Genomic DNA, 20,069 nt, shown 5'->3' with positions numbered 1-20,069 from the left:
ATTTTGTTTGGTCTAACTAACAGAATTTATTCAGATTTCAGAAGCAGCCAAGATAATCGAATTCGTCTGATAATTCGAAACTTCATACATTGTTTACACATTAATGTGGAATTATGACATCTTTAACTTACCAAAGATCCCAAAAGACACGAGTTATTAAATTACATTAAGGATTTAGGGAGCTACAGTGTTTTTAACGAAAACCAATTTGCAAACCCGAATTGTGAAATCTATAAGGTTTCAGAACAGAACAATCATATCCTAACTGGAAATAAGAAAGAATTTATTTCAAGTAACCAGAAGGAGAGAATGGTTATGATTTAAACTAAAAATACCGTTACAATCACACGTCTCGGTTTCTGAGTTTGCGCGACTTTCAAAATACTTGTTCAAAACACGGGGAGAAAATGATACCAATAGTACCTCTGCTCAACAACGACCAAAGCTTGTTGGTTTCGAGACATCAACATCGTAAATCGCATCGAAAATTTAGAATACTTTTATACAACAAATCAATAAGGTACGAATCCTTCAGCTAAACGGATGGCGATGTAACGTCGTTATGTACATAAAACAAAAGCAGTGATCTTCCAGGTTGAGAACATAATATGAATGAATGACATTCGAAACGATTTAGAAATGCCATCGAATGAAAAAGATAGGAAGGACAAGAAGCGAGTAAAATATACGCATAGATTCTGGGTGCACAATTACGAAAGAAGTTGAATACTAAACAACGTTTCCGGAGAAGAGCACGCATTTGCTCGAAGTCGTAGAGGAAGGCAAAAATAAAGTAGAAAAGGAAGAGATTTTACCGTTTTCCGGACATTAGTGGTTGGGATTTTGTACGACAACGAGTGACACGATGATTGGAATTCGCTTCAAAAGATAAATCTTCCAGCCCTTTACGTCTTAATTCTTTGCATTCATCGTTTAACAAGCGAAATAATTCCTGTCTTTTCCGTGGAAGTCTACTCTCTGGAGTTAGTGATCCAAACGAACTTGCTCGTGAAAACATGTCGTTATCTGGTCCTCCTACATCAACCTCGATAACCGAAGAATAATTTTCGCTGCCACGGATTAATTTCGCTTGAGGTGCCAAACAATTCGATGACGAGGATTGATCCAATAAACGAGCTTTTTTGCTAGGACCATCAGATAGTGAATCCTCTTCGTCAGAACTATGAAAATCGGGTTCTTTTTCTCTTTTTCGTCGAGTATTCCGCTGGTTTGAGAAAAGAAGGCCACTTAATCCTTTGTGTTTCAGTTCCTCGCACTCGTCACTGAGGGGTGGAGAAAATTCCTTTTTAGGGCTGACGGAACTTCTCGGCAATGGAGAGAGCTGAAGTGGATCTGTTACATCGCTTGTAGTTTGAATCGTCTTGATTTGTGTTGGTGGACTGCTAGAGTCACTGTTTGACGTTGGTGATTTTTTCTCCTTTTTTTGAATTTTCAACAGAGACTGCTTCATCTGTTCCCTTTTCTCAGCAGGAAGCTTCGCTAGTTTCAATGGTGTTACAATGGGTAGGGACGAATCAGCTGAACAAACATCAAGTGCACCACTCCTAGCAAGATCTTTTTTTATAGCTTGCTGGTGGTGGCCCATGAAGGTCAAAACTGGTAGGGGCGCGGTAGCTGCTGATGCCAGCCACTGAGCAACGCTTCGTGATCGGTTGTTATTCTTTTCAGATGCCGTTTCATTCGGCCGTGAATTTGGAAGGTGGCACTGAGGTCCACTAGACGTTTTCTTAATTTTGGTGATAGAGATACCAGGTGGTAAGACAAGAGAATTAGACAGCACATCTTTGCTGCCTTGTCGCTGGTCGCCATCGTCGACTTCGTCTTCTGAAGAACAAAGATCGACTATATCTGTAATACTACCGCTCGAAGTCATTTGAGTACGTGGTGAGGCAGCAACCGATCTTGGCGAGGAGACGGAAGGCATTTGGATTATGACTGGATCAACGGAACGCGTCTTCGAATGTCTGTTAATAACTGGAATCAGATCAGGCAATATGAACTGGTTTTTCGTGGGCTTGGGTTTGACAGGTTGCACAGGTTGCATAGACCAAGTGCCGGTGATCAGAGGAAGAAGCCCTGGTGGAGCTCTTGCTTGAGATTTCCCGGAAATATGGTTTCTTGATACTTGGCGAATTGTTGATGATGGTGAGGCAGCTTGTTGGTTTCGAAGAAACGTTTTTTGCGAATCAACAGGAGCCAAGCTGATGGTGCAACTAGCAGGTAAATTTGCAATGCTTCGCTGTAGCCACGGCTGTAGTAAATGTGGCGGATGCTTTGGTTTAGGTTTCGGACGAGTCCACATATCTATCTCTTCCGGTTTTAACCTAACCATCACCACATGAATACCTTGACATCGTTGAAGTAACTGACGGGCGCGTTTATTCAATCCTTCAATAAAAATTAATTGTTAATACCAAACACATGGAATATTAGTTCAAGTAGTTTACCCGTCGCGATAGTCTCCATGCGCTCTCTTCGGTCTGCTTTATTGAAGCTGTAAGAATGCGCCCACTCGTCTTTTCTTTTAAACACAACTGGACGAAAGCGATTAGAGGTAGTTGCTGATGGGATAGGTGGTTGCGTGTGTTCTCCTGTAAGAGGGTCTGATCGGAGCAATATTGGTTTTGCTATACAAAAACGCTCGTATCGATTGATCAAGAGTTCTGAAGCTGTTGGTGTTAGTCTAATTGCCTTGAAGAAGCTTTGTCCAAGATTTGACGAAAAGGGAATTGTCGTAAATCTGTAATAAAATAATGATTGTTGCATTTTCTTCATCAAAGGTTATCAGATAAAATATTAAGGATTCACCTCTTATCACTGAGTGTACAAGTCCTTCTTACAACCGGACGAATTTTAGCAGGAGTAACATTAGGCGGTGGTAAAGTTTGACTACGACTGGACAAGGACAAATACCACAGAAATTGTGCCTAAGAGACAGAAAGGTAAAAAATTTAAATATCTAACAAAAGTTAATAGTAAAATAAAAATGTTTACTTCATCCATGTCCCGTGTTTCTAGTTCAGTGAAAGTGTTAATGTTATTGGATTGGGCTTCCAAAGCTTTATCAGCCATACATTTTGCTTCATGGGCCTTCAATATTTGAGAATATGTTCAAGAATAAGTTACCGAGACAAATCATAATGCATAGAGTACCTTAATGGCCGAAAGTGAGCTGAAATCTGCACCACAATAATCACACAAATAGATGTCATTAATTGGTGGTTCAACCATTTTTGCTGCAGTTGGAGCTTCTATTTCCATTGTGTTTGAGGCTCCAGCATTTAGCTTTGTTGGACTAGTCGGAGAGTTTAATCGGGGAAGTAACATAGGGCGAGAGGCACTAGATTGCTGTCTGAAACCCTTGTCATAATTCTAAAAAGAACGAAGTTGTTAACACAAACACTCGGTCCCATTCATTAACAAAGCTCACCATATTTTCATTCTGAAAAGTAACCAGTAGCTTTCCATTTGTGCTATCATACATTGAAGTTGTTCCATCCCAATTGTCTTCAAACTTGTAACCTCCAGTGAGTGTTTGCAACTTTGCAGAAAATTGCAACAAATATGTACATCCATTATAATTATAACAATTTCTCACTAGAGTAGTAAGTTTGGATCTCCAATTCTGCGAAACAAAAGAAGGAGGGTTTGCAATTATAAATTGTTTATTTACTCTTGTGAAAATTCTTACTTCGGTCTGATATTTCTTTGTAAGAATTATAGGTGACCAAGGAACATCAGGTGGCCACCACTTGAATTTTGTATATCTGGTCCAGCCAGTTGGTTCACACCCCAGTATGCATTTAATCAAAAATGGTATGAAGTACTGCAGGTCCTCCTGAAAAAGCAAAAAAAAAATATGATTATTGGCCGAAAACAAAAACCCGGAAAAAGTATACATACCACAGACATGGATGTTATGGATGTAGGTTTGCCATCAGAAAACAGCAATGGGAGGTTTGAGACCATCACATCTTGTTTACTGTTGTCTTCTTTTTTATTCTCCATTTTTCAAACAGTTGTTCAGTACACTTTCACTTAAATCTGAAATGAAGAACACAATCTTAATTTCTGGTTGCACAAATCCCTTTAAAAAATGTTATCCGCCCTAAAATCCCCATATTCAACGACATCCCACGTCAATTACGAAATTTTATCGATAGGAAAGGAAATGAATCTAAATTTCATTACCAAAGCAATTGTGGCGATTCACCAAAATTTCAGAAAATTTGAATTTGGGGCAAAATTAGTAGATGTCAGGGAAGTAGTAGACATCACATAGCGTGGCCTCTCAGAACTCTTCACGACACACTCAAATAGCTAAGAAACTCAACCAGTCAACGACGCCATCGATTTGGTAACTCACTTTTTCCCGCCTGTGTTTCTGAGAAAACGCGACATTTCTCAATTCACTTAGTTCACACACTGGATAAATGAGAAAAGACTCGATCAAATGTTACTGATAAAACCTCTTTCACTTTTCTTTTTGGTGCAGTCAACACAGAATCTTCCCTCTCTTTATGCAACAAAAAGACAGGCCTTCACTAACAAACAGCGTTTTCAAGGACACAGAAAATCGTCATGAGAATGACGACCGGAAAGTCTACTACCACTGCTGCCACCTGGTGCCAAAATTGAGTTGGAAGGAATTTGGGTAACCCAACTGGGCAACACTGGATCAGAGACTAGTAACTACACTTGGTAACTATTTTGTCGAAAAGTAGATATTATCTACTTAATTTAGTATACATTATGTAATCATGCGTCGTACCATCAGTGTAAAGAAATGTTTTATGTATCTTTAGCTTGGTTCATGCCAGGGTACGTTGCGCAACTAAGATAAACTTTCTAAACGAATTAATTGATTAAAATATCACAATCGGATCGAATTATTCGTTATATACGTGTAGAATTTACAAAAAGAAGGCTACAGCAGACGGCTAGTGCCAAAATAATGTTAAAGTTAGAACAGACGCCTAAAGTCGTCCAGTTTTTGCCATAGGGAACTATAAATCTGCCAAAGCGAAATGCGCAATATCTTTTGGAACGAAAATTATGAATGCTTTCGTATATAGTCGTCGACTGAAATTTTGATTAGTTGTTTCGATTAGGTAGTTCATGCACGCGTCACGTCCATAACCCAAAAAGATTTTCTCTTGGCTGCCCAAGAGGAAAATGCCTGCTTGCGAATGGAAAAATTAAATTATTAGGGAAACCGAGGAAAATCGAAAGTTGATGTATTTAGATAAAGCAGGCACCATTATTTGAAGGATAGTTTTATCACGAATCAGATAAAAGCAATCTTGTCATTTGTATTTGCAACTTGCCTGCTAGATCATTCGTCGTTCTGTCTTCTCTGTAATGCTACTGTACACTAATCGACGTAACAGTCGTTTCTCAAGGACTAACGATTTTCCCAAACCTTGAGCGTCGTCTCGTCTCTTACCCTGTTCGTGTATAGTAATTGTATGTCAATCTCTACTTCCCCAGGCAATAGTGAACATTCTGATTCTTCTTTAACACATTCTTTTGGGTGTACTGAAAGTCGTTTTCACGATATTGAACCAGTCGTCAACCAAGGAATTTAAGCTTTTATTTTCAAATAATATCGTATCTCAATTAAAATAATGACAAATAAATTGATATGACAAATTTTCTTGTTTAAACGAAATGGGCGATAGGCAAGTATAATGGCCCAGCATTAAATTGTTCGTTTAAACAAAATCCATAAAAAGCTTTTGCAAATTCAACTGTCCTTTGGTTATCAATTGACAGACCCGCTATTTCGACTCGTTCTATCGGCAGTTAATATTTATGCGATAATAGAATTCTTTATTCATGCTGTTCGTCAATCGAATAATTCTTTGTCCATTTTCGTCATAGTATCACCATGGTCTTTGGTTATCTGCATTGTAAATGTCTGGGGAAAACCATTGCATATTAAAGAGCTAGAAAGAGGCAATAGTGAAAATTGTTTTAAAGATTTTCTTCCCCAACTTGTTTTTATACCCTGTTCAACCTTGTTTTCCTCGTTTCGCCTTGAGCTGCTTACTCACGAAGGATCGAGTTGGGCAGGAAAGCTCAACTCTGTTAGCTTTTGTAGCGACTAAAGCCCCCTGGCGTTTTGGGTAGTTATGCATCCATCCAAGTCTCCCACGTTCAATGAACTGAAGAAACCAGTAGTATCATATTTCCCGAGAAAGAAGTGTATGCACAATATTTTTTAACGATGTCAGCATATCCCAAGTAACATAGCGACGTTTGCGAAAAATGTTCGAACAAAAGTCATTGCAAAAATTCGAATACCCTGTTTCTTTGTTTTCCAAATCATTTTTAAAAATAGTCTATTATCAATATAAAATTATGTAAAATTAACTCAATCTTACTGGGATTTTGCTCAGACGAAGAGTAACACTTTCAACATTGAACTTCATTTTAACTAGGTCGTCTATATATACTGCTATAAAGCCAAAATCACCATCTTTCGAGGATGGATGAAAAGCAACAAATTTTACGTGCAGTCAACCGCGGTGACATCGAGGCATTGCGAAAAATGAACGACAACTCCGGATTGGACTGGAGTAAGTGCGTTTACGACAAAACGGGAGACTCCGCACTTCATGTCGCCGCAAGAATCGGTCATCTTCTTCTAATGAGGTTCGGTGCTTGATTTTAACCTTGATTCCAAGCTTACCATTTTTAAGAGCACTCATTTGTAATACCATTAGATATCTCCATGAGGATTGTGGGATGAATTTGGAACAGACAAATTTGGATGGAAAACGGCCTTTGCATGACGCCGCCCAATTTTGCAATTTCAAATGTGTCGAATACCTTATTGGTCAAGGTAATTTCATGTTATCGCCAATTCCCTTGTCATTTTCGTAAAAGGAGAAATCCTTTGACAAATTTTCAACTTATTATTTTTAAGCGCAATTGGTTTAACGTCTCTGAATAACTGTGAGGAAAAGCATCTCTTCTCTTTTATTAGTGTACTAAGCTCTTCGCTAAATTTAGCCACTAGAAAGTTTACGTGCTTTTATAGCTTGTTAAACTTTCGGCAATTTCCATTTATTTGATTCAATTGGAGAACAACATATTTTTTTATACATCTAATAATGTTTTCCATTGTTGGGCAATTTTCGAAAGTTCTTATGGTATTGTATTCTTTTATTCGATAGCTACAAATAATTATTCACAGGAACTTATTTGACCTCAAATGTGGTCCGCAATCTCTTATGCCGTTGGTCACTCTATAGGCTATACTTTCCTACTTATCCTTCAATTCAAAGTCCGAAAGAGAATTTGAAATCGAATTGACATTTTCCCGTGTTTTAGTTTATTTGTGGTTATCAGGTGTATAGTGTCATTATGCAATAGGAATGTAACCACTGGCGTACACATTGCAGACACTTTATCCTACTCATACATGTAACTCGCCTATCGCCTTTCCAGGTGTCGAAATCGACCCGAGTAAACGAGCGGATTGGACTCCTTTAATGTTGGCATGCACCAAGCAAAATGATGTCATCGTTAAATTTCTTATAGATCACGGGGCCTCACCGGTGTTGCGCAACAAAGATGGTTGGAATAGTTTTCATTTAGCTTGTCGGGAAGGGAACGCATCCATCGTTAGTTATCTACTCAGCAAAGATTCAACTTTACTACAGAGTAAAAGCAAAAATGGACGAACACCTTTACACACAGCAGGTAGGAATATGAGGGGGGTACTGTTGTTGGCTTTTAGCGAATGATATTTCCCATTTAATGCAACAGCGCTTCACGGAAATTTGGATGTTGTCAATCTGCTGATTGATGGTCTTAATTATCCGGAGGACGTGAAAGATACCTGCGGAACGACTCCTTTAATGGATGCGGTGCGTTCAGGCCACGTAGAAATTGCTCGCCGTTTGGTGGACTCCAAAGTTTGCAATTGTGAATGCCGTGATGGCATGGGCAGATTATCCATTCATTTAGCGGCACAGGTTCATATAAATGTTTGAATTAAATTTGCTTGTCTTTTCTCATTGTACCGTATTTCTTAATTTTACTACTGTAGGCCGGAAGCATTCAATCCATCGATTTTCTAATTGACGAGTGCGGAACGGATGTTAATTCTCCTGCCAACGATCTGTCACGACCGCTTCATTTGGCTTCAAGAGAAGGTCACACGAATGCCGTTCAACATCTTCTAGAACGAGGAGCGGATGATTCTTTGAAAGACTCTCATGGAAGAACGGGTAAGTTTTACCTAGTCCGCCTATTTTGTATTTTCTTGGGATGCCGAGACTTAATATAATCGTGATTACCTTCAATTAGTAGATGCTTTCTTCTTTTTTTTAATTTGAATCCCCAACCATTTACGGAGATATTTAGCCTGTCTCCATTTTGTATTTTTGTTTTTTGTTTTTTTTTTTTGTTTTAGAATTTCGGTTAGTCTTTGTTCCGTGATCTTTTCCTCTTCCCAGCCCTAAGGCAGTGTTTTAGTTATGCAACGCTCTCTGCACGAAAAAATGTGTACTATTAATAAGCTGGTGTTAAATAAATTATTTTTCTTTTCTTTTTTTAGCCCTGATGGTTGCAAACAGCTATAATCGAATCAGCTGTGCGGAAATTCTTGAAAGAAAACTGGTAGAATTACAATTTGTGACTGACTGATGAATAATTGGCATGCTTATTGTCAAAGTTGATCGGTGAATAAATTAAAAGCTTGTTTCAAATGAATCACTGTTTGTTTTCGTTATTTGATTTTTGTTAGAGAAATTTGCGCAGTTGCGTGAAACTGTCACACGATCGGCTCCTTAAGAGACTACATTTCATTTCCGTTTATGGACACATTGAGAAATATTAAATTAATTTTACATGTAATATAAATAAAATGTAAGGATCTACTTCATGTTTAATGCACTTTGTCAGTATACATCTTTCAGAATTTTGCAGATATGCAGGTATAAAAGAAAAGAAAACTTTGTAGCGGTGATAAAAGATACTGAAATTTTCCAGTAGATGGCTTTGTCTGTCTTTTATTTACAAACAAATCCAGGAAGTTCGTCTGCTATTAATAGTTGAAGCAGCGAAAATAGAAACTCGTGAAAGAAGTAGGCCTACGAAAGATATGAATCATGGAAAACTTTGATGACAGTGATGCGATTCCAGATTTGGTTGATATCGTGGACGATCGTCCGCCGATAAGTTCTCTCGTGGTTGAAAATACCATTGTCAAAACCGTGCCGGTAACGATAGTAACTGGATTTTTAGGCGCCGGTAAAACCACCTTTCTTAATTTCATCTTGACTGAACAGCACGAGAAAAAAATTGCTGTTATTCTGAACGAATTTGGTGAAGGTAAGTTAGAGTTTTATAGTGCTCTATCTCTATATACACCAAATCCATGTGCATTATTATTTAAAAAAAACAGGAAGTGTTCTTGAGAAAAGCCTTGCTGTGGGGACACAAGGTGACTTGTATGAAGAATGGCTAGAATTACGGAATGGTTGCCTGTGCTGTTCAGTCAAGTACTCAATTACTATTTTACAATTATTTGTTACAACTTATCCATTTTAGTGTTACAAGTGTTTTCGTTGGTTAACTATTTGAACACATTATTTCCTTAACTATTTACAGAGATAATGGAGTTAAAGCAATAGAAAACTTGATGAAGAAAAAAGGAAGATTTGACTACATTCTTTTGGAGACAACTGGATTAGCTGATCCTGGTATGAATATTTTTCCTTTAACTAAAGGCTGTATCCTTATGTTACAACATTTGATTTTTATACTACAGGACCAATTGCTTCACTTTTTTGGCTTGACAGTGAACTCTGTAGTGATATTCATTTAGATGGTAACTATACAAGCACATCACTATTTAGTACATCCCATAAAAAAATCAGTGACCAACAGAAATCATTGTATTTAAATTTAACTTTGATAACAACTCTTTTTCCATTTATAATTGACAGGAGTGATAACGCTGGTCGACGCCAAACACGGACTGAGGGTGGGAAATAACACAACTCTCTAATTTAAGTAAAGCTCGAGCTAATTAATTTTGTTTTTCAAACGTAGCAAATCAACGAAGTTAAACCGGATGGTTCAGTTAACGAAGCCACAAGGTAAAATCCAATAATATCGCGTGTTGAATGAGATCTGAAGGAAAAGAAAAAAATATTGGTTGCTGAAATGTTTCTTTATTTTCATGTTTCAGACAAATTGCCCTTGCGGATGTCATCCTGTTAAATAAAGAAGACCTTGTCACAGCGGAGGAGCTTTCAGAATTAAAAAACCACATACAGTACGTTCTTATTTCCTCAAAATTATTTAAGTAGCAAACAACCTTAAGAATTTGATTTTACAGAACTATCAATAGTGAGGCTACATTCATCACCACTCATCACGGCAGGTATAGAAACAAAAGTAAAGAAATTAAATTGCTCGTCTCTTAACAGAATCGTCCTATTAAAGGGTTAATTTAAATGAAGTATTAGACCTTGGACTATACTATCAAGCGACTAATCTCAGGTAAAATCTTGCATATTTGCTTGGAAACATTTTTTAAATTTAATTCGCGTCCATTTTTTTTTAGATCTCTTGAGAATAGCCCATCGAAGTTTTCCAATTCGTCGGAAAGCCATCTCGATTTGGTGAGTTGTGAAAACAAAACATTTTTTTTTTTTACATAAATTTATTCCGACTATCTTTGCTCACCAATCCAGTCGGTACGCAGTGTGACACTGGAATTGAACGAGCGGCTCACACCCGAAATCGTGGACACCTATTTACAGCGATTACTATGGGAGAAAGATGTTGTGAATTCATTAGGATTGACCCTCGAAATATTTCGAATAAAGGTACGCATCCTGAGTTCACGCTTATAAAGTAATGTAACCGTTTCCAAATTTGAAATTTCGATGAAGGGTATCGTGCGATATTCGCAGCCGGAATTAGTTCAACCGTCCTTTGTCATCATTCAAGCCGTTTACGACACTTACGACACGATGCCAGTCAAGCCAGAAGCGACGAACACCGCCGATCTCAGCTCGCAACCCGATGTTCGCTTTGTGTTTATCGGTCAGTATATAAACATCCTCGTTTGAAAGAAAAAACCAATAGCTACCATCTAGTTATATTTGATTTCACCAACCTTTCTTTTCTCACGTTTTGCAGGTCGCCATTTGGAGCTCGGAGTCCTGAAAAACATCTTGCTGCAACTTCTTCGTCCGGACTAAACGTGGCGGCTGGTGCAGATGTACTTTGAAGGAATCGAAAGTTGAATTCTCGGAATGAAATGTTTAGAATCTTGTTAACAAGGCGCTTTTCACTTCCCGTGTTGGCATCGCCAGTCCGTAAGTGGTGTCCGCTTAAGTCAAGGATCAACAACAACTTTTCAAATACAATGTTCTTTCCAAGCTGATTTCTGAGAATTCTGCACACGGAATCAGTTTGCGAAACGCAACTGACTGTTTCAATGAGTTAATCTACAATATCCACATCCCTTCCAAGAATTATGCTATTGACCATGCAGTGTTAGATGTCGAGAGAATTACATGACCCGCTCCATTTGTATTCTTAATTGCCTTTTAGCTGGTTCCCGCCTAGGCGGGTCCAACATGAGCCGATCCGGCCTTGGAGAAATCGTTGAATTACCAAGTTTTATTTGGAAAACGCGTGGCTAGTTTTTCAAGACCAAGGGCAATCTTCCAAAATGGTGCGGATAGATAACGAAGAAGATGGCGCAACCGAAATAGCGTGAGATAAAAGGACAATCTCGTAATTAAATTTTTTCAAATAATTTTCTACATGTAGGAAGAAAATCAATCACGACTTGATTCGGTGAAATATCGACAATGGCGGAGTGATTAACGATAATTGAATGAGCGAGCGTAAATATTAAGGAAGCTGGGGCAGCGCTGCTGTTCATCAGCGCTATACGCGAGAAAGAATTAAGCCAGTAAGGGAAGAAATAGCCTAATATATGATGATAGTATTTCCAGCCAACACAAAGCAACCAACAAAGAAGAAGAAGAAGCCAAAGTCAAAAAAAGAAAGAAACAGCATCATCAGTCGTTTTTAATCCGCGCCAGCGTTGCGAGTCATTTGGGGAGTTGGCTAGTCGCTTTGAAATCAGATAGCAATAGCAGTCCACAATCGAACAAAAAAACGAACGAGTTGCCAATCGTTTGATGCTCCAGCAGCACTACGCTAGCTGCGAAGATGAGAAGAAATAAAAGTCCAAAGTATAGAGAAAGAGGAACTAGAAGAGCAGCAGCAGCAAGCAGCAGTCGATATGTTTCATGTGGCCAAGAAGGTTTTCTGAGGATGAAGAAGAACTCTTTGTTTGTTGGTCGGTTAGTTTCGGGTGCTGGTGAATAATGCGTCTCATTTGCTTTGATGTGGCGCGGGATGGGTGCCGGGCGGGGATCAGCGGGGGCCGGGATTGTATTAGTGCGTTCTTTGTCTATCCAAAAGCTAAGACGGCCAAAAGAAAAAAAAAGGGTAGTGCCAGGGCTGGCTGCTCTATAGGATGGTGATGGTGTATAACGAGCGTCGATTGTGCCCGCATATGTACATCATAGTACGTATATAGTAGTTGCCGGGGAACGCGCTGGATAGAAGGGAGACACCAAATTGAATCATTCCGCGGGAGGCCTCGACGATGTCTATAAGATAAGTGATTTTTGCTTTGCAACCGTTATATAGATTCGCATGCACCGCCTGAAATAATCAACTTGTCTGCTCGTTCGGCTGGAAAGCCGATCTCTGAGCTAACTATATATAACTTACGACGACGACAATTTGAGCTCTAAGCTTTATAGTAGTACCACGTCGCCTATATACGGTATATACATGGACGTTATACCATCAAGGCAATACTGTACACACTATACACTGCTGGGATGAGGAGGGGGGATGGCTATGGCCCGACAGCAGCGTCACTCAAGTGTCTCTCGGTCAGCAATGCTGAACAAATTCGATTCGGATCCGTTTCTTATCCCTTAGCTCGCGCGATTCTCTCTCTCTCGTTCTCTCTCTCTCTTAGTGCTTATAATTCAATGAAAAACCCGCACTTCAAGCACCTCGTACCCACCAACTTTCCATTTTTCGGTCCCCTCCTCCTTTGACAGCGTTCAGTCGATTCTTTACACACATATACTCTTTGCTCTTATATTCGTGTGTACTGTGCAGCAGTCGCATTGTAATGACATTTGGCGTTTTCCGTGATTGTCACAAGAGGTTGCGCCGCCGCCACTCCCCACGACGCCCCATATAATGCACGTCAAAACGGCACAAAAGAGGCACAGTCGTGATTTCATTACAGGGTTCTCTACTTTACTTGCTCCATCGCAGCGTTTCTCTGTCTTTTGAATTTTTTTGGAAAATCTAAATTGACGACGGGTTTCTTATGCAATTCTGCTTTGAACTGTACACATATACTCCTCGCCGGCATCATGTCTATTAGGGCGTATACTTGGGATTGGTGAAAGGACTCGATTGCCGCCGGTGTGTGCTGCGACATACACAGGACGCACAGATCATTCGAGTTCGTTGTAACCGATTGAAGCGTAATTTACATAAATCACCGGAGGTTTCTATCCATTAGACACCCGCATCTATTACTCAAAAGTTCTTGGCCAATATAATAATGAGTGAATGACTTTGATTGGCTCTCCAACGACACCGGATCGCGTTGCGGATGGACGGACGGACACGCACATCCACTGATTTGAAATTCTGAAAGCGGATCCATTTGGAAAATTATTATCTCCTTTCCCAAGCAAAATTCATTTGATCCCTTCCGCTTAGCAGCATAGTTTAAACTGACTCAAATCAAATTGATTCCGCGGTTTGACAGATATAGTTGTTGGAGAGAGTGCACAGTAGATATTTAAATAGTGTCATTATGAAAAGTCCCCTGGGTATAGGCTGAATGTTTGAAGTATCTTATAAATACTATAAGCTGATGATAGTAGGCTCGACTCTTTTTGATCGCGACAGATTTCGGATTTTTTGGGGGTGAAATATAGGAAAGAAGTGGCAGTCAAGTATATGGGGGAGTGATCTAAATAGTAGGCGCGTATAGAGATGAATAACGCTATAGCCCGGCGCGTATATTGACTAACAATGTCGATTGGAGAGCGGTTATATATGGTGACGCAGTTGTGCACCTCATAAAAAACACAAAACGAAGAGGGGACGCGTGAAATAACCATAAAAAAAAATGTTCTAAAATAGCCCGAAAAGTCGCACTGACAAACATTGCCGTCTGGCGTTTGTGTGTCATATTGACGTCGATTGCGGGGGAGGTCAATCTCGGCGACCGCACCAGATGTCCCCGTTTGACAGTCAACCGCAGCATCATCCCTCCAACAGAAATGGCATTATTATAATTCATTAAGAGTGATTAATAGACTCTTCTTTGCCTTGTTGTGCGCGATAGAGGGGGTGAGGGATGAAAGAGAGCTGCTGTCGTCTAGTGTATTAGTGACACCGAGTCTTGATTAAATGTCCTCTATAAACACCTCTTTTTCTCCAAATAGCACACATCGAATATATAGGCCGCCTCCTCCGCCTGCTCTGTGTGTGTCTGCTATACTATACGTACCCTTTTTGGAAGGTGCTGACAAATGATATTCATATATGTACATATATAGAAAGGCAATATAAGGGCGGGGGGGATGCGCTGTAAACTTGGGACTGTCTCTTATATATTTGCGGGTTTGCATTCTCCGCATCTATATATAGATACGATTGTCATTCAAATGAGCTAGTGCCCAAACCCAATCTGTTGACGAAAACCCCATGAGCCGGAGTCAAGCAAATACTGTAGACAATTGCCAAGTTGCTTGGGTTACGTCATCCGCCATGACAACAATCTTGGAGTCTAGCCCACATCATTTAATTGTCTTCGCGCAATAGATTTAAATTGAATTTTCCGGAATTGTCAATCAAATAAAATTTCATTCTTAATAATAGTGTGAAGCAAACAGTTGAATATGGAAGGGTTATTTAATCAATGACATTATATAGAATTCTACACAGACACAAAAGCAATGAGAAATTGAAGTAAAAAGGTGAGCGCAGCAATGATGATGCTGGAATAAGAAAAGACACACTGGATACAGTGGATTCACTCTGGGCCCCATTTGATGATGGGGGGGACTCGGTGAATAGCAATTGAAGACTATCCTCCCTCAATGGACAACTCCCCACCCCTTGGCCAATCTCATCCTTTGTATAGCGGAAGAGAGGGAGGGAGCCAAGGGGAGGAAGGGAGGCGGGATTCGTGATGGGCGCGTCGCGAGCAAATAGGTGTATACATGTCGGAGTTTTAACATTTACATCGATATGGGTCGGCGCCGTGTAATAGAATTCATTGGCCATATAGAGAGACGACCTTATATATCCCTTAGCTCAAGTTATAGACTCTATTCCCTCGCTGTGCCACCGGCGGGATCGAAAGGTCACCAGAGAATCTAATTGGGTGTGGCTGCTGAAGCTCATCTATTCTCTCTCTCTCTTTCTTTGCCTATATTTTTTACGTGTATATACATGGCGGCTGGTGTGTTCTGTATCACTTGGCGGAGGCTATGCCTAGTGTGTCCTATATACCCTCTATCTTAATTGATCCGTTTAATTTGGACGCGCGGCGCATGGGATCATTAGGCGCGGAGGGAAGGCCGTGACGGCGGAACGTCGTTTTTCCCAATCGAAAAGATTGACGATGAGCATCCACTTTCGTCTTTATGTATATACGGCAGACCCAGCACAATATAAGAGCTGACAGACCTTTCTATCCAGCGACAGCCATTTTCTCATTGTCCTCTCCGGTCGTCTCTATTCTTTGACAGCATCACTCGTAAATGTTCCTCTTGGATGGTGGGCGTGGTGAAGGGGGTAGAGAGCTTTGATTGTGGTCGCCAATCGGATCAGAAATCTATAAGAATAGAAAAAAGGAAAAAATCCCGGCCTTTTTTTCTCCCCTTTTTCTTTGTTAAACTTGCGCACGACGACTATAAGAAAAGGAACTTTTGCTGCTTTTCTTTGCCGAACAAAGGGACGTTTGCTGAGCCTCTTGCCTTATGTCTAACCTTTAGCTGCCGATTGTGTACTACTACCAACTGGCTGGTTTTTCGGTACACACAACCAACACAGTTGCCTCTCTAATATAAGTTGCCAAAAGGCCCGGTCAAGACTCTTTTCGTTTTTTGAATCAATAATTACACCAACTGTTTCTGTTGTGATTGTATTCATTTCTCCTATCTGTACCAATTGAATCATAAAGAACTCTCGGATTAAATTGAAAGTAAATCAAGGTGCACGGCAATCGATCAACTTAAAGAAATCTTCTTGTGGGTTTCTTTATGTTATATACCTTCCCACATTTCTCAATAGGTGGGCCCCCCTCTATAAAAGAAGAAGATCAATTCAATAACTGAACAAACTGTTTGATCAAATACTCAGCCGCGGACTAAAAAATAAACCTTAATGCATCTCATCTTTACGGTCTATACACAGATGAGACCCTCCTGTGTGTGTGTGTATGTGTTTGTTATATAAAGCGCTTCATTCGAATCGCGATCCAGTCCATGACGGTCACAGTGTGATCACAAGGTTACGTAATCCCTATCCCCACTTGCGCTCATAATCCCTCCGGCACGACGGGGCTTGCACACATATTTGCCCCACGCGTATACGCGCGTTCAATGACTAAATACATGACGGGACAAAACAGCCGCATCGCGGCCATTGTCGTCCGCTCTATGCTGTGCTTGTGTGTGTGTTCGCATCGGCTCTCATACGATTTTTCCCCTTTCCATCGTTCGTTTTTTATCGGGCGCCTTTTCTTATATTCCCTCCCAACCGACGATGACAAACACACACAAACTCGATGTTTAGTTGTGTGTGTGTGTACACAGACTTAATCGTTCCAGATTAAACACACACACACAGAGAATCTACCGTCTTTTTTTGTGGGTGTGTTCCATGATGATGATGATGTGGTCTCTTCTTCCCCCCTTACGTAGGAGCGTCACACCTCCCGACCAACAGCCGTGGAAATCCATCGATAATGCCTCAGCATCTGTCAGCTGTCCGCACCGTTTCACCCATCATTTATTCTCTTCTCTTTTTTTTAATCGCAACATTGATTCTTTTTTTTTTTTCAAAGCGAAAGTCTATGTATATTTTATTTTATATATTCTATATTCTATATTTTTTATTTAATCTTTATTTAATTTTTTTTATCGGTGTGTTTATTCAGCGCAGTAGAACAATTTGACGGAAAGAAAATTCTAATTTCCGGTGTTGTGTGACTCACATTTATTACGAGTTGCTGGGTGTCGTTTTCTGCGGTTTTCTGCCACTAAATCGCACATCAATCAAGTCTTCGTATGTATTATATAATCGGTTAACTGTAATAAAAAACAGTTAGGGCGGCTTATTGCAGTCTTTTTTCTTTCTTCATATCATATTTTAAATATTTGAATTTTTAAAGAACACTAACTAGCGTCTTAGGATGCCATGAACCCTGACATCAACTTCCATCAGCGAATATTAATAATCAGCAGAAGAAAGCCCGGAAAGGGAACGTGACGCCACTCATTTCTCATCTTAAATAGATTGATATTCTGGAAGATTTCCAGTGTAGTTTATCGATACTGTTCTGCCGTTGAATCTTGCTTTCAATACTGGAAATACTGCTATTTAAGAGAGTAGCATTTCCAGCTCATTTATTGATAAGATATTTGACGGATTTGTACGTTTGTGTTACGATAGTGAAAATCAATATATCTATACGTGAAGCACCACCATGAGTAGACTGTTAAAAGTCAACATATAAATAACTTTTGTGTTATTGTGATTGTATTCATTCGAAATGAAAATAAATGGGTATAGTCTAAAAAGTCAACGAGCAATTTAGTTCATTCGTCTGAAATATGATTATCCATTCGATTAATTGTTTATGGATGTAATTAGTAAATCTTGGCTCACCACTAAAATCCCTTTCCTTTCGGACTAACCCCAAGTGAAATTTATTTTTAAATCACGCAAAAGTTAAACAAAAAAATGTTAAATGATGTCGTTAGACGGATATAGGATATCAATAGCTAAGGCTCGGTACACGCTAAAAAATCTAAAAAATATTTCTCACGTCAGCACACGACACAGAAGTTATTTACGGGATATCGTCATTTGCCACTAAATTTCACATCAATCAAATCCTCGTATATAAAAATCGGTTAACTGTATTCCAAAATATTTAAGGCGGCTTATTGATTTTTCTCCTCATTTTTCTCATTTACTTTTGAATTTTCAATGAGCACTAAAAAGCGGCTTGGATTGCTACGAAATCTGACGGTAACTGCGAATTACGATAATTATTAACCGGCGCAGGTAAGCCCACAAAGTGAACATAACGCCATGCAACCTTAAACAAAAAACAAATTATGTTCTGATAGTTTTCCAGTTATTACATTACAGAATTCGATTGTAACTACGATACCGTTCTATAGCAGCGATTGAACGAAGATGGTAATGGATTACGGTACACATCAATGCTTATATAGACTTCATCGGACATTACAGTTCGAATATTACGTTCTTAAATTTAAATCCATTGCATATAACCTTCTAGCCATATCTAACAAAGACTGATCAAAGTTAACCTATTATGTGTCTCTTGTACTACAATATATGAGTAAAGTAAACATTAATGTATATTTACATCGGACCTTTATCCTATAAGCAATTCAGTTCATTTGTAAAAAAATTGGTATTCCTTTTGAATAATTGTGCATGGATGTAATTAGTAAATCTGCTGTCGTCATGAGCTGGCTTCGTGAGCCAAAGAAGGATGGTCTCAACCCTTCCCCCGTTACTATACCTATACACTTTAAGCCAAAAAAATACCGGCGTTGAACGGGCTAAAATCAATCCTGAAAATAGTTGCGTGTGAACATTTATTACGAGTTGCAGGGTATCGTTTTCTGCCTCAAAATCTCACATCAATCAAATCTTCGTATGAATAGTCGGTTAACTGTAAAAAATACATTTAAGGCAGCTTATTATAGCCTTTTTTCCCTCTTCATACGTTATATTTACGAATTTCTTTTAATGAGCATTATCAAGCATCTTAGATTGTTATAAATTCTGACATCGTCTTCCATCTGCGAAAAGGATAGAGAGGCAGAAAGAACTCTTTTATTTTACAAAAACGCCTTCCACTTTTCAGTTAAAAACGATTGATATTCTGGAGATATTCCAGTAAAATAATAGTCCACCGTGTTAATGCCCCACTGCTTTGGAGAATAATTAGACAGAGGTAAAAGTCTATTATTTAATCCGTAATAGGTAGAGCGGCAGAACCGGATGTTTACGAAAAAAAAAATTAATGCTTTTAAGGTGTTACAATCCTACATGAAGACTGATAAAATCGAATTGTTATTTGCTCTCGAAAAATGTGATCGTTTTCAGCCGATACAAAAATAAAATTGCATCAGCCCATTACGCTTACAAGTAATTCAGTTCGTTTGTTTGAAATTTGATTTTTCTTTTGAATGATTGTGCATAGATGTAAATAGTAAATCTTGGCTCGCCACTAAAACCTCTTTCCTTTCGGACACACCCCAAGTAATTTTTTTTTTAAATCCTGCTAAAGTTTCGATGCTAATACTACTGTAGATGTAGTGGCTATAGAACTGGCTTTGTGAGCCAGATATTACTCATATTGATATTAGCTATAGCCTATATGGATGGTTAAAACCTTTTTTGTCCGGCAAAAAGTTTTTCATGATTATCAATGATGAAATAAAATTATGGTGTTAGAATAATAGGATATTAATAGCCAAGGCTCGGTACGCACGATAAAGTCTGAAAAATATTATTCACGCCAAAACACGGCACAGACGGGTGTTGGATATCGGTATTTGCCACTAAATGTCACATCAATCAAGTCCTCGTATATAATCGGTTAACTGCAATAAAAAACATTTAGGGCGGCTTAGGTTTTTTTCTCTTCATTTGTTAGCGTTCACTTTTGAATTTTAATG

At 39.1% G+C, this 20,069-nt stretch overlaps 3 protein-coding genes across 9 annotated transcripts; 2 read left to right on the top strand and 1 right to left on the bottom strand.

The window, feature by feature from the left end:
• Positions 1-262: 262 nt before the first annotated feature.
• LOC124196883 lies at positions 263-4,612 on the bottom strand. 2 transcript variants are annotated; one of them, XM_046592135.1, is made up of 9 exons: positions 4,213-4,612; positions 3,925-4,065; positions 3,713-3,859; positions 3,452-3,646; positions 3,175-3,393; positions 3,016-3,111; positions 2,830-2,948; positions 2,469-2,761; positions 263-2,409 (listed from the first exon to the last, which is right to left on the bottom strand). In XM_046592135.1, the coding sequence occupies exons 2-9, from the start codon at positions 4,027-4,029 to the stop codon at positions 812-814; spliced, it is 2,772 nt and encodes a 923-aa protein (XP_046448091.1). In that variant the 5' UTR covers positions 4,030-4,065; positions 4,213-4,612; the 3' UTR covers positions 263-811. The 2 variants fall into 2 exon arrangements, with proteins under 2 accessions (XP_046448091.1, XP_046448099.1); XM_046592143.1 differs by having other exon boundaries at positions 4,388-4,586.
• On the top strand, positions 4,577-8,745 carry LOC124196972 (ankyrin repeat domain-containing protein 16-like). 4 transcript variants are annotated; one of them, XM_046592234.1, is made up of 7 exons: positions 4,577-4,709; positions 6,465-6,678; positions 6,750-6,868; positions 7,477-7,731; positions 7,798-8,006; positions 8,081-8,261; positions 8,591-8,745. In XM_046592234.1, exons 2-7 carry the CDS (start codon positions 6,512-6,514, stop codon positions 8,677-8,679), a joined length of 1,020 nt encoding a protein of 339 aa, XP_046448190.1. In that variant the 5' UTR covers positions 4,577-4,709; positions 6,465-6,511; the 3' UTR covers positions 8,680-8,745. The 4 variants fall into 4 exon arrangements, with proteins under 4 accessions (XP_046448190.1, XP_046448201.1, XP_046448181.1 ...); XM_046592245.1 differs by having other exon boundaries at positions 4,600-4,722; positions 7,570-7,731; XM_046592225.1 differs by having other exon boundaries at positions 4,600-4,722.
• Positions 8,746-9,064: 319 nt separating this feature from the next.
• On the top strand, positions 9,065-11,586 carry LOC124196943 (COBW domain-containing protein 1-like). Of its 3 annotated transcripts, XR_006875887.1 has the most exons (14): positions 9,066-9,366; positions 9,440-9,536; positions 9,646-9,737; positions 9,806-9,865; positions 9,984-10,021; positions 10,090-10,136; positions 10,229-10,315; positions 10,379-10,423; positions 10,486-10,542; positions 10,607-10,664; positions 10,737-10,871; positions 10,938-11,091; positions 11,188-11,366; positions 11,443-11,586. XR_006875887.1 is itself a non-coding variant. In XM_046592209.1 (13 exons), exons 1-13 carry the CDS (start codon positions 9,144-9,146, stop codon positions 11,247-11,249), a joined length of 1,140 nt encoding a protein of 379 aa, XP_046448165.1. In that variant the 5' UTR covers positions 9,065-9,143; the 3' UTR covers positions 11,250-11,432. The 3 variants fall into 3 exon arrangements, 2 of the variants coding, with proteins under 2 accessions (XP_046448165.1, XP_046448156.1); XM_046592209.1 differs by lacking the exon at positions 11,443-11,586 and having other exon boundaries at positions 9,065-9,366; positions 10,622-10,664; positions 11,188-11,432; XM_046592200.1 differs by lacking the exon at positions 11,443-11,586 and having other exon boundaries at positions 11,188-11,432.
• Positions 11,587-20,069: the final 8,483 nt, after the last annotated feature.

This window comes from Daphnia pulex, chromosome 1 (assembly GCF_021134715.1).
Source record: "Daphnia pulex isolate KAP4 chromosome 1, ASM2113471v1".
NCBI lineage: Eukaryota > Metazoa > Arthropoda > Branchiopoda > Diplostraca > Daphniidae > Daphnia > Daphnia pulex.
This window is presented reverse-complemented; position numbering and strand designations above follow the sequence as displayed.

Excerpts from the sequence above, each read along its gene's own strand:
- LOC124196943 (XM_046592200.1), top strand. The coding sequence starts at position 9,144 with ATGGAAAACTTTGATGACAGTGATGCGATTCCAGATTTGGTTGATATC. Across the intron at positions 10,137-10,228 it reads TCAGTTAACGAAGCCACAAG|ACAAATTGCCCTTGCGGATG; the intron begins GTAAAATCCAAT and ends TTCATGTTTCAG. Across the intron at positions 10,665-10,736 it reads CGGAAAGCCATCTCGATTTG|TCGGTACGCAGTGTGACACT; the intron begins GTGAGTTGTGAA and ends TCACCAATCCAG.
- LOC124196883 (XM_046592135.1), bottom strand. The coding sequence starts at position 4,029 with ATGGAGAATAAAAAAGAAGACAACAGTAAACAAGATGTGATGGTCTCA. Across the intron at positions 2,762-2,829 it reads TGTACACTCAGTGATAAGAG|ATTTACGACAATTCCCTTTT; the intron begins GTGAATCCTTAA and ends ATTTTATTACAG. Across the intron at positions 2,410-2,468 it reads CATGGAGACTATCGCGACGG|GATTGAATAAACGCGCCCGT; the intron begins GTAAACTACTTG and ends TTTTTATTGAAG.
- LOC124196972 (XM_046592234.1), top strand. The coding sequence starts at position 6,512 with ATGGATGAAAAGCAACAAATTTTACGTGCAGTCAACCGCGGTGACATC. Across the intron at positions 6,679-6,749 it reads GGTCATCTTCTTCTAATGAG|ATATCTCCATGAGGATTGTG; the intron begins GTTCGGTGCTTG and ends TAATACCATTAG. Across the intron at positions 8,007-8,080 it reads CCATTCATTTAGCGGCACAG|GCCGGAAGCATTCAATCCAT; the intron begins GTTCATATAAAT and ends TTACTACTGTAG.